General features: G+C 43.6%; 1 protein-coding gene across 1 annotated transcript; it reads right to left on the reverse strand.

The window, feature by feature from the left end:
- Positions 1-662: 662 nt before the first annotated feature.
- LOC109637026 (fibroblast growth factor 10-like) lies at positions 663-7,883 on the reverse strand. Its single transcript, XM_020099125.2, has 3 exons — positions 6,749-7,883; positions 1,854-1,957; positions 663-1,501 (listed from the first exon to the last, which is right to left on the reverse strand). Exons 1-3 carry the CDS (start codon positions 7,206-7,208, stop codon positions 1,310-1,312), a joined length of 756 nt encoding a protein of 251 aa, XP_019954684.2. The 5' UTR covers positions 7,209-7,883; the 3' UTR covers positions 663-1,309.
- Between the last annotated feature and the right edge of the window lie 5,453 nt (positions 7,884-13,336).

The raw sequence follows: 13,336 nt of genomic DNA on the forward strand, positions 1-13,336 counted from the left end.
GTTTTTCATGCCTGTCCTCAGATGGATGTTCAGAGAGGCGGGACACGAGCATGAGGCCCGGAAGCCTGTGGCGTTAATGTTCTCCCCGTGGTCTTTTGATCTGGCATCACGGCAGCTGTCATTGATTAGTGTGTTTGCAGATGATTACTGAGGGAAGTGGGTGGTCAGACTCGAGTCACATCTCTCTCCGTCACTTCCATTTCTTCCCTCGTTCACATCCTCTCGCACGGCCCCTCCACAAACCCACAGTGCACAATCAACGCAGACTAACACGACAGAGTTGTTTTTATATTGTTTGTTATCAGCAGGTGCTTTAGCAGCTATCTTCACTGTGCACGGCCTGCGACCAGCGGGGAATGTTGCAGCTCCACAGAGATGGTGCGATATCAGTGAGAGATGTCAGCAGCCGTACCAAGGACGTTAGCTCCCTCACATTCTGTTGTGGTTGGTCTCCAGTTTGTTTGGGGACTGATCATTAGTGCAATGGTTGCCACATGGGATATCTGGCGAGACCTTAATGGTTTGCCTTTTGTCCCTTCCTACCTCAGAGACCCAGATAAGAGTCGACCTACCGTGACCTGGATGTTCACCAGGGTTTCTCAGGGCTAAAAATCAGCCGTGCAGTCAGTGTTTAGGGTACAAGGAAGAACGACCACTGAGTGTTGCAGAGGAGAAAATGGAAATTTTATTTTCACATAGTAGAGTTCCTATAAAAAGTAGAGCATGCAAAGAAATGCTTGCCTTGTAAGTGTTCCCCTCCAGTTAAATATTTCACGAAATAAATAAATCATAACAATACAGTCAAAACACAGTGGTTAAGTATTAAACATTTGCTTTAAATGTGTGGTATCCTCTATTATTTAATGCTGTCACAATAAACTGACTGATCATTTCTCTCATCATACTGTAGTCATTTTCTATCCCTCCCCTTTACTTCTCGCAGAAAAATATGGATTATAAATAACATCTGGAGATACTTCTGTATCTACTACAGTTCATTAACTGGGACACTGTCTCCTGTGTTGTCCACATTACACACATGCTCCAGTTGCAAACTGTTTGGCACAGAGAAAAAAAGGATAAATATTGCGTCCTGTGCCACAGAAAACACAGTTATCACCTTCTCCCACCAAATACAGAACATGATCTCACTCAAAGTCCTTTGCAGAGACCACATTTTTGTGTAACAGTGTTAGTGCCTTGTTTCCCAATGAGAGATTTTCCAGTGAATGTCTTTTATTTTACAGCTTTATTGAAAACCTCTCTGTCCAGTGCTGCGTAGTCTCCCCCTCCAGTGGAGCTCCTCAGCTCACACCATAATTGGAAGGAAGTGGGTGGCCGTGTTCTTCCTGCGTGTTTTCTTCCCTTTGAGCGGCCTCCCGTGGACGTTCAGACCCATGAACATCTGCCGCTTCTTGTTCCTCCACGCAGCTGATGCGTATGTGTTGTAGCCGTTCTCCTCGATCCGCTCCTTCAGGGTGCAGTCCACGCCAAACTCTCTCTGGGAAAAAAAGCAGTAGATATCATGTTTCAGTGTTACAACCCCGACGTGTGAGGTTTAGGCAAAACACGGATCATTATCTTGTGCAAATCCACTGCGGTTGCACATGGAACAGTGTTTATTTACTCCTCCTTAATCTACACTAAATGTTACTTTGTGTTCTTGTGTGGAAACTAGTTTACAGTTTAAAAATTGCACAGTTCTGCTGGGGGTTCATGTGCCTGCACTGGCCTGGTTGTGATTCAGAGTTGATGCAGCAGCAAGAGAAGGCCTTCTTTGATTAGGACATAGCGTATTTGACACTATCTCTCTCTCTGGAGCATCCACATTGACTTTTGACTCAGATACTGACCGCTCCGTACAGGTCTCCCTTCCTGCCGATAGCCAGGTAGTAGTTGCTGCTCAGCCCTTTGATGGCCACCACTCCCACGTCCACCGAGGTGATTTCCAGGACACCTAGGGTTCAGAAAAAAGACGGTTATATCATCATGTATCAACGTTCATCATGAGCATCAGAGCTCTTGTTTCATTCACGCAAATAAAATGAGTTCAGAGGGACAAATCTCTTGTGACAGAGGAAGTAAAGATAATACAGTGTTTTCCTGACTCATCTTTGCTGTAGATAAGACAACACAACAATTAACATTGGGGCAACAGTCAGAGGTCAACCCCTGGAGAGTCTAGACACAGACTGGAATATATCCTCGAATGTTTATATCAAGTATAATGGATAACATGTTGCATTTTCTCATTTCAGGACATTTCCACGTGGGAACTCTGTCTGGTCACAATTATCGTTTGAGCACATTTATCATTTCTATGATATTATAAAGTTTCTTTACAACCTACACCTGTGTAACAGATTCCAGCTGCAAAGGCCATTTAGTCTGAAAATTGATAGGTGGATACCCCAGAGATTCTCAGGCTGTTTATATGCTGTTTGGTATTTAGGTTTCCAGGTCCCTACACAAATAATTCAGGTTTCTCACAGGCTATTAGAGCAGCTAATTTATAGCCTAGTTAACAAGGGGCTGCTTTTTCTGCAGACAGCTGGGATTATTTGTGTGGTCTCAGTATCAGAGGTCAGAGAGATATAACGTCCTAACGTGTCCTTTGACCACAGAACCCACTCATCTGGTCTTGTGCTGCTGTGCGTGTGTGTGTGTGTGAACTGTCCCAGTTCACATGGCATGTTTGATTTCAGGCCTCCCTCCCTTACTTCCTTTCCACACTTCCTGTGAGCTGTCGTTATTTTATCCCGATAAGCACATATGTGTGCACACACACACATACACACACACACACACCACACAATCCGTGGCGTGGGGGTGTGAACTCCACAGAGTCGACGACATGCTTTGATCAGGTCAGCAGCCCCTCCTCTGTCTGATGAGTGTTTGTGCGGCAGCCCGCTCTGCTGTCAGGCCCACTCTCCAGTGGCTGGGGGGCCTCTGAAGCTGCCAACCTCGTACATGTGAGTGGACAGTGGAGGAGGCAGGTGTGACCCCCAAAGAACAATCCCTCTCATAAAACTACAGCAGCTTCTTTCCTCGTCCGTGAGGTCTTGACTGTATCAGTTTCTAGTTCAAACAGTGGCACCTTGGGGCAGTGAGGCCTGAGTCGGCAAGGCGGTGGTGGGGACTGTGACACAACGGCCATTGAAGATCTGAGAGGAGCTGGTTTCTGTATGGGATCGGGTGTCGGGTATGGAGTGAGGATGTAAGACAATCTATGGCAGTCTCTGGCTGCTCTGTAAACATGGGAGGGATGAAAGGAAGGAGAACAGAGGAGGACAGAGGAGCCATGACAGTGAGACTGGGGGTGGAGGGAGGATTAGAAAGGCTGTAATGATCACTGATCAAAGTCAGCCACCGGAGGCAGGGGCGAGACAGGTTGTATACACACGCATGCACACACACACACACACATGCACGCACACTGCTGCACTCACGGAAACACAAGCACACACACATAGTCAATGTTGTAGCAGGTGAATGTGCACTTGCACACCTGGCTGTGAAACTACAAAATCTCCATTCACTGTTTTCTGATGAATGCTCAGCTTGGCCCAGAAAAGGAGAGTAATGAGCGCAGGGCTGCCAATTTTGGTAAAGGGCATAAGAAAAAATCTGTTCTTCATTTAGCTTCTTGTAGATTACAAAATGAAGCCTTAAATGTGACAGCAATGCTTTGTAAGGGGTAAGTTTTACAAACCACACATGTAAAATGTAGCCTAAAGTGAGCCAGCCAGGCTCAGCTGTTTACTTGGAGGGAAAGCAGATTTTCTTTTGCATGCTGGTTGCTTTTTCCTAATGTGTGGCTTATTTGATACGCTCTGTTTGGAGTTACAACAGTAAATGGTGCGTTGGTTGGGGAATGGAGGCACACAATGCCAGTGAGAATTAAAGGTGGTTTTTCCACAGTGGGATGCCAAAAAGCATGTGCTATCCAGCTTGTATTGTTGTTCTTTCTCAGCCTTTCTTAGCCTCTTGGATGTTCGGGTCTGCACAAAATTATATTTTGGCAGATAAGTTTAAAATGTACATTTTGATTGGTACCATTCCCGTGCAGAAAAAATGGAGCGGAGTGAGGCATAAATCAGGATATATAGTAATAACACTTGATAAGGACCACACTGACTGTATTTACACAGAGCAGATATCCACCCTCTTCCCCACCTCAGAGAAAAGCTATACATCTCTGTCCTCAAACCTCCACAACAGCCCCATCTGTTCTTTGCCATGTAAAAGGCCACAGCTTTGATTAAAGGAGATGAATGCACACAAATGTGCACTTACACATGCATCCACATATACTATGTATACACTCCTTGAGCCATGTCTGCAGGCATCTTGCACACATGGCCTGGCCCCCACTGCACAGAAATTCAACTGGTGGCCTAACAACACAACTGCACAAACACACGCACACACACAACTCTGTTACCGCCCAAACCTTTTGACTGAATCTTAGCAACATTTCATTATTCACCCAGAGCTCCTAGTTGTTGGTAAATTCAAGAAAACTCAGTTGTGAATCATGAATATTTTAACTACACACTCAGGGCCATGCAGATAGCTACTTAGCTGTCTTTAACATGATCTCAAGCCCTTCCTCTCTGCCTCTCTGTAACCTCAGCACAGGCTCCCAGCGGGTTGGAAAACCATGTGGGACAGTTTTGCGCTGGCATCCCCATAAATCTGTGGGAGGCTGGATACCAGTTCCTTAACAGACAGTGAGCCGGGTCCTTGCAGGGCCACAGGCAGCACCAAAACCAAGGCCTCCACATCCCATACACCTCTCTGAGACAAACTGCTTATACATACAAACATGCTTATGTATGTACACTTATGTATATAGCTGAAGAAAAGACTAGCCGTCATCCCCTACTCATCACTAAAAAAAAAGTACATTTTGTCACTTCAAGGGATCATCAAGAGTCTACAAAGGATGTCAGCCCTGGGATCATGTCTAGCCCCAGGGGCCAGAGCAAAGACTGAAGCTACTGTTGTGTAGTATCCTTTACCATGTGAACCTGATATGAGAGTGCATAATCCACACACAGTGTCCCCAGACCCCCTCAGGATACAGCTTTTTGATGGCACCACCATTGATACTGAAGACGCATGGCTTTGATGTGGCCACAATGATGATCAGCCATGTCATTCATGAACTTGTGCCTCCTGAGAGTTTCTCTTTCACCTCCCTCTCTGACGCTCGGTTCGCCCTAACTCTAACCCACTTCTGATAAAAGGCAACCATGAAAAATGTGACTTTATGAATTGTTCAGAATAAAAACAATTAGACAGGGGAGGTGAATTATCTTCCAAACATACAGAGCGTAAACAGTGGGGGGGGATTCACACACGCAGATTCAGACACACGGAGACACACTTCCTCGCACCTCTTCACGTTTACTACTCAAAAGAAACTGCTGATGAAGGAGGCAGTAAAAACATCACGATGTAATACTGTCGGTAAATAAAGTTGCTTCTGTCGTGACCTTGTCAAAACAAACATCTCCTCTGACATTCTGCCTCGCCGTGCCATTTCCCCTCAGTCACTTTGATTGAATGTGTGGTTTAGGTCTCCCAAGAGGAACATTAAAAGGTTCCATATACACTCGCTATGGGGTTGGGGGACAGCAGGGGAACGGGAGAAAAAGTGCATTTGAGAAGGGGAGACATATATATATATATATAGTATAAATATATATATATATATATATATATATATAAATACGTGTATTTGTGTGTTTCAGTAATAAGTGAGCACATGTGTTGTCGTTGGCTGCTGTGTGATCACACACCCTCTGGAGTCCGGGTACCCACCGGCTGATACAGGCACACACACGTAGCTCAGTGGGAATGCCGGGACACAAATGAGAATGCCATTTTACTGACTGATATGCCGAAACATACAACATGTAATCACTTTAAAGACGCGTTTCTCAGAGTGAGCACGTCAAACTACTTTAAACAAACGTCTGATCTTTGACTGAGGGTATGTAATTTGCTTGATGCCGGCTGGCAGGCGGGCAATCTGAGTGGGAGAGTGAGAGAGAGAGAGACAGACGAGGAGAGGCAGAGAGGGTCTAAAAGCATCAATGAGCCTGACATCCATGTCCTCCCCCTGCTCCAGCCGGGTTCTTCTGTGCTTGTTATCAGCGCTGTTTACCCTGGGCTGTGAAGACTGCCTGATAATGGACGGGTTATCTGCCCCTGCTCCTTTTTAAGCCATCTGAGGGCTACCACCATTGTACTGAGTGTTTGGACAGGAGAGATATCAGTGGGATGTCTGGTTTAAAACAAAAAGACCGGAATGCTTCGTCCAAACTTCCAAACCAATGGACAGACTGGCGGTCTCTGGACATTTTTTATTCAAATCCAATGTTCAAGCCATCAATAAATCAAATGAATGCATTATGAGCGTCTTCATCAAAGAATTGAACGTCTGATTTCTCAAATTAGACATGAGCAAAATTTCAGAGGCTTGATTCAGACTTGATCCATGACTCAAAACAACCGACAGGTGATTTTATGTTAACATTTATATCCGAATGCTGCAAAATCCAAACAAGTTTTCATTGCAGAGACTAGAGACTTTTATTTTGCAAAAGAGAGTGGCCTCGTTTAAGATGTAGGAAAGGTTTACATTGACTTCGGTTTCTGGTTTAATTTGGTTTCTAGTTTTTGCATGGTTTATTATTTCATTTTTTTACATTCAGATACTCATTGAGTTACTCACTGAGAGGGTCATCCTTGCTCTTGGTTCCACTGACTGTTCCATTCTTATCGATCCTCAGGAAGAACTTCTGGAAAGAGAACAGCTTCCTCCTGCGTATATCCCCTTGGAGGTGATTGTAGCTGCGCACATGTCTACCCTGCGGTCCTCCAGTCCGACCCAGAGTGCCCCCACTGGTCCTGGGCCTGAAGGCGAGCTCAGTCTCCGAAATGTTCAGTGGAACTCTGAGAGCTCGTGGGTTGGCGAGCCTCAGTCTTTCTCTGCGGAGCTGATGGCAGGCCGCCCCAGACAAGGAAAAGGAGAAAAGCACCAGGGCCAGCAGGAGAGGCAAAGACAGGGAGGAATGCAGTGCTGATGACCTTAGTCTAGAGTTGGTCCCAGAGCCAGAAAGAGCCCCTAACCCAGCCCTGGAGCAGGACGAGGCAGAGGCAGCCTTACTCCCTCCAGCAGCCCATCTGATCATGGTAGTGTGCTGTGTGGAGGACTAGTGGCAGCCTCAGAGCCTGGGACATGCTGCTGGGGATGAGGAGAGGCTGGGAGGGCAGGGAGGAAAACCCTCCACAGTCCCGGCTGGTTGGGGATGGTTCTGCTGCAGAGTCTTAATTTTCTTGGATTTCCCTCTGTATTTAAGGCCGATGATCAGCTTCTTCTTTTTTATTAGAATAAGTCAGTCTGAATGATCAAATATTACATAAAAAATACAATATTACTGTGTTTGTAAGTTTTGGCTGCTCCGGCTGTTTCCTTGCATTTCCAAGCAGGTGCTCAATTTAAGAAAAAAAAAAATAGTTCACTGATATCCCAGATATCCCAAACTCCTTAGATCCAGTGAAATCAAAAAAAGATACACCTCACCATCTACACTCTGCATGTGCGGGAACGCATCTTCAGACTTCACTCTGAGGAGGAAAACAGGATTCAAGACTTTAAGAGGAATGTTGGTCAGTCCAGACGCATGTCAGATAATCCATGTCTTCTGCTGCTCTGCTCCTCTCTCTCTCTCTCTCTACCCCCAAATGACTCCACCTTCATACAGCATGGTGATAACGGGCATGGGGTGGTCTCTCTCTCTCTCTCTCCCTCTCTCTCTCTCTCTCCCTCTCTCTCTCTCTCATTCTGTGTCTCAGGATTAAGTCAGAGTTGTTCGCCTCCTTTGCCTGATGTGAATATTCTAGGAGTCTCTTGGTTACATGATCCCTCCCTCCTTTCCTCAACTTCCCCTCTCACATATGGGAGCAAGTAGTGTGTGTGTGTGTGTGTGTGTGTGTGTGTGTGTGTGTGTGTGTGTGTGTGTGTGTGTGTGTGTGTGTGTGTGTGTGTGTGTGTGCCTACATACAAGCAGATCTAACTTCTGGAGTGAGAGGTGATAGCAGGGTTTATCTGAATAGATGCTGCAGGCTAGGAGGAGGCTGTCTGGGAGTATTGCATCAGTCCTGCACTAATGATTCATTTATCGGTTTGTTTGTGTTTTTACTCTGTGTGGTTTTAAATATCTATTTGTCGCATGTCGTCTTAATTTTTGTTATCTGCTACACACATCTGCCCATATCTTCGAGTTTTAAGGAAGATGAATATCCCAAATTCAAATGGAGCTACTTGTTCCTCATTAAGATGTGATAATCCTGACAAGTGGCTCCTCTGCCTCTTCAGATAAAAATCATATTGAGTTACTATTGCCGGTTGCCGTGTGCATGCTGCCTTATCATGGCGCATCTTGCTGAGGCCTCTCTCTTTCCCTCAAGGCACTTTATCGCAGTGTTATCTCTCCAGCCGCGCTGTAATGCAATGCAGCTCTCCAATTTCACTCACCAGACCTCCACCTTCCTCTGTGACTCAGGTGTCTGACTGGAACTCAGCCACTGAGACTCTCTCTTACGGATGGACCATGCATCATTCTCTCCTCAGGGCATGAGCCACAGCACAGGATGGACAATGTCATGGCAGACCAGACAACAATGTACAATATGTGCAGTGAATGTGCAGAATATTAGGAATGGTCAGTGTTCTCCTGGGTTAAAGTTATTTCAAATAAAAACACCATTGTCTTATTCATTTAATTTCCGTATCAAATCGATATTGCAAGACACATTTCTATGTTTTCAGACAATTCAGACACGGTTGGAGAATTTGTGGGCTCCAGCAGTGAGAACCGTTTGGGCTTATTAAGAGGATAAAAGTGATCAAGGACCAGTGACAGTTTCAACAGTCCAGGGTGATAAACAAAGTGTGCTGCTGGCACTCTTATCTGTTCTCCCTGATCCTCGTGTCTGTGATGTAGGGGTCTGTCCTGTTCCCTGTTTTCTTTCCTTCAAATCCTAGTTTTTAGTGCCCTGCTTTAACGTCTGTCAACGATCTACGGCCAGAGCAGCAGTCATGTCTTAACTCTGGTCTTGGCATGGCTTTATCTGGGGATACAAACAAAGCAAATCTTATCAGCGCTTCCTTTGTGGCGTCCCTTCCCACTGTGATAACCTGAATCTGTGCAGAGGAAACTGCTGAGGAGCTGATTATTGATACATCTATAAAATAGTTTTTCTAGACTGTTTGCAACTTAAGAGGCCCTGGACTTAAGCACTGTCTACATTTTAATGTAGATGCTTTTTTAAAAGTAGTCATTGTGTTCAACTATGATCAATATGATTTTTCACATCCTCATTTAAAATTTTACAGTCAATTATTTATCCATAACTGTCCAAATGAAGACTAAACATAATACGTCAGCACATACCTACATTTTTGCATGTTTTCTTTCGCTTCCCGGACAATTCCATGCCAAAGCTCGATAATTTAAGCACTCATAGATCAAAACATTCTTTTAATGACAGCTAAGACGAGTTTCATGCATCAAGTTTGTATTTGACATCGAAGGATTCGGCCAAATTCCCAGATCAGATGTGCAGATATACCCGTAGACTTACTGTTCTTTCCAGTAATCTCAGCGTAGGTGCCTCAGAGAGATGTAGGGCTACACTGATGCTGACAGACTTGCAAGATTTTTAGGATTTCATAAGAGGCCAAGGAGCAAATTCTTTATAAACATAACCGTGCCTGTGTTTTTTCTCCTAAATGCAATATAAGTGAGCTTTGCAAGGTCTGGAGATGATCTCTCATCCCTCCCTGCTCTACAGTTTTAGTATTTAGTCTATCTTTATAGATCTATCTCTCTGAATTGCATTTCAAAGTTCAAAACAATAGGCAATAAAACAGACAAATGTGTGTCTGATCCCTCCCTACAGGCTGTGCTCTAGCCGGGTTCTTCTCAAAAACAAAAATGCGATCACAATAAAGGCAACAAAAACTCAAATACCGGAAATTTATATGCGTCAGCGGAGATCTGATTTCAAACAGTTCCAACTGCCAAAAAGAAAAGAAATGAATCAAGATGAAACACATGAAAATGTTCCTTTTATTCTTTTTAGCGTGTAATGCATGAATTTAACAAAATAACTCTTTGTTTTTAGGAAGTTAAAACCATCAGGTGTGTTTTTGTTGTCTTCAAGTCTCTTACAGTTGCCGACCTTAACGCAATATTCATGTGATGACGTTTTCATTTCTGTCACATTCAAACACAGGAACGAGTTAAACAGCAAAGTTAAACAATAAACAGGCAAATAGCTGCTTTTATAGACTGCGGCAAAATCTGGTGGAGGCAAAGTTTGGGGTGAAACACTTTAACTTATTGGAGGTAACTTGATGTGGGGTATTTTCATTAATATTTCTCTATGTTTGACTATTCTCTGAAATTCTTGACGCAATTTATAACGAAATTCTTAATTTAAAAAGGAAACATGAAAATTGTTGAGATTTCCCTCTGTTTTTATTTTGAAAGGATAAATTATGTTTTAGTGTCTGTTAAAAGTTAGAATTACATCTGCATCATTTCTCTTCCTGCACAACCATGATGGTGTTTTCATGCAAACTTGACATAAAATAAATAAACTCCAGATCAGGTTGAATAATTCAATATAATAATCAAAATAAAACCTGCAGACTAACACACCAAATGAGATATTAATTTTGGTTTGATTCTAACGTGAAGTTTTGGCCTGAGCACCTGAGTTTGCCTCGTGGTAACAGGTGGATCCAGCAGCGAGCACCGTGCGACCAACAGTGGAAATTCACCTTATTCATGTCATGTGTCTCTGATTTCGTTGGGCTCATTGTGAGTCTGTCGTCCCTTCCTGTCGGTGCACTATCATTAAGCAGATGTTTAACAAAGCAAAGCGCCTCACCCCGCGTTAGTTAAGCTCAAATCCATATGTGGTCTATGAGGGAATCAAACACACAACACACAAACAACCAAACGGAACTATAGGAACCATGTGTGTGTCTGTCTGCATTCCCTGGGGCCTGCTTTGTGTGTGCTGGGTCAGAGGAGGCCGAGGCTTTAATAAAGGAACAGGCCTGGTACAGGGATGCCAGTCTGACTGCCTGGGGACAAGCAACCTGATGGGGTCCAGATGAGAAGCCACCAGACTGGACCTCTTCATCCAAACCAGCAGCATGTTGGCGCAGGGATTACGTTCCACCGCCTTCTTCCTTGAGCTTCTCCCTGGGTTTACGTTGGGGTTTGAGGGGTAAGCAGAGAGATCACAAGGAAACGTGTTACCTCATGCTCCGGGGAGATAACTCGCAGACAAAGAGTAGGCTCGGCTCGTATACTGGGAGGCCTTCTTTTTCTGCTGGTCATCAAACATAAATATTTAATGTGTTCCTGGCCGTTGTGTTGTGTTGGTGTCTGGTAACCAACAAGATGAGGTTGCTGTTTCCTGCTTTACGGTGATCAATAGATGTTAGTCATGTTATCTTCCCCCTCGTCCTGACAGGCACTTACATCATCCTCCTCTGCTGAGTGTCGGTTTCAGCAGGACAGTGGAATTTACTTACAGGTCAGACACTGGATCAACTCTTCCACAATGAACTGACCTCGCTGTTTCTCTGGGCGATATGAGGTGACAGTGCCGTCAAATAAATAAAAAGATAAATAACTAAACAAGCTTTTCACTGTGATGTTGAGTAAACAAAAAAATATATGATGAGAGAATATGTTGAACATTTTGTCAACGTCAAGGCTTTTGACTTCCTGTTTATACCAGGGCAGCTGTATCTGTAATATTTATGGGTGTGGTATTGCAGAAGTTGTAAATCAATGTGTACATCTGCTTTATTCCAGTTTTTTACGATGTGGTATAGTCGGGACTGTTGAGCCTATGTATCAAGGATCGTATCGATATCTCCCTGATAATAAGTATTATTACAATATAATTATAATATAATTACTACATGACTCCTGATAACAGAATAATGTTCTTTGACATTGATTAAAACAGTTATTACTTATTGTATGTAGAATGGTATGTTTTTTGTTATATTGTAAAAAAATAAAATACAATATTTGTGAAAACAAGTCACACAGTGATTAGATTAAACCAAAAGAAAAAATATATTATATAATGTATCATAAATAGCTTATTTGCCCAAAATGAGAATTAATCAGTTATTTATCCTCAGACCAATGTTATTACGTCATTAAAGCTGTGGAATCTGTTTGCTACTGTTTCTGCAAATCATGAAGTAAACGTTCGACTGCTGAATCCAAACCCAGTCGTTTGGCTGTGGAACACTTTGTCATGAACAAGCTGTTAAGAGTCATTTTACTTAATTAATGTTTGGCCTTTTTAATGAAGAACCAATCAGCAGCCACTTATGTCGTCTTGAGCATCTGAAATTGTTCCGTGCCAGGTCAATCATTCATTATACACTGACTGTCATGAAATAATGCTTCTCCCTCTGTGCATCATCAAGGATTAAGCAGAAATGTATAAAGATTCACAGGACTCGAAATTTCAAATCAGATATGAGTTATAAAACTTTTTTTTTCATACACCCACTGTCACTGTTAAAGCCAGAACCTGTTCTCTGATATTTTCAGGCATTTCCTTATTTTGAGCTCAATCCCTTCTTTCCATTGTGCAACTCTACAAATAAAGCAACAGAGAATGACATAACAGAATGAGATGTGGTTAGGTAATACAACTGGATGGAGTTTGCTTTGTCATGATTAAACACACACACACACACACACACACACACACACACACACACAGAGCTGGTTTTTAGGACACAGTGCTCCACATTGACCCAGTGTTGTGTTACTCCTTCCATTACTGCTGAGCAACCCTTGGTCTCGGGCTTGAATGACAGCGGCAGGGTGTGTGGCGCGGGGCCACAATTCCTCTAATGGCACAGAGGAGCCTGGGAAATCTGGGCCAGCTGAACCTGATTCCTGAAACAGAGCCTGGCGCTACTGATTCTGGTGTTACACACATCCAGCGGCATCTGGCACTCTCAGGCGAGAATGACCTTGAAATAACAGGCCACAAAGCGGGAGAGGTCATAAAGCAGGAAACCATGATGCAGATGAAGACGGCGCTGATTTAAATAGTTGACATGAGGTGTTAATCTAGATGACCTTATATACATCAAACAGAGTGAGGAGTACACAAACTAAAAGAACATGTTATTCAATGTCTCAGCTATAAAGCAGCTTCGTCACAAATATCTTTTTATTAACGATGGAGACATGTGATG

Source organism: Paralichthys olivaceus, chromosome 4 (assembly GCF_024713975.1).
Source record: "Paralichthys olivaceus isolate ysfri-2021 chromosome 4, ASM2471397v2, whole genome shotgun sequence".
Taxonomy (NCBI): domain Eukaryota; kingdom Metazoa; phylum Chordata; class Actinopteri; order Pleuronectiformes; family Paralichthyidae; genus Paralichthys; species Paralichthys olivaceus.

Bases quoted from the DNA above. Each gene is read 5' to 3' on its own strand.
- LOC109637026 (XM_020099125.2), bottom strand. From the start codon at position 7,208: ATGATCAGATGGGCTGCTGGAGGGAGTAAGGCTGCCTCTGCCTCGTCC. The intron at 1,958-6,748 runs GTGAGTAACTCA...TCTGAACCCTAG, and splicing joins GAGCAAGGATGACCCTCTCA to GTGTCCTGGAAATCACCTCG. The intron at 1,502-1,853 runs GTCAGTATCTGA...TTTTTTTCCCAG, and splicing joins AGGGAGACCTGTACGGAGCG to AGAGAGTTTGGCGTGGACTG.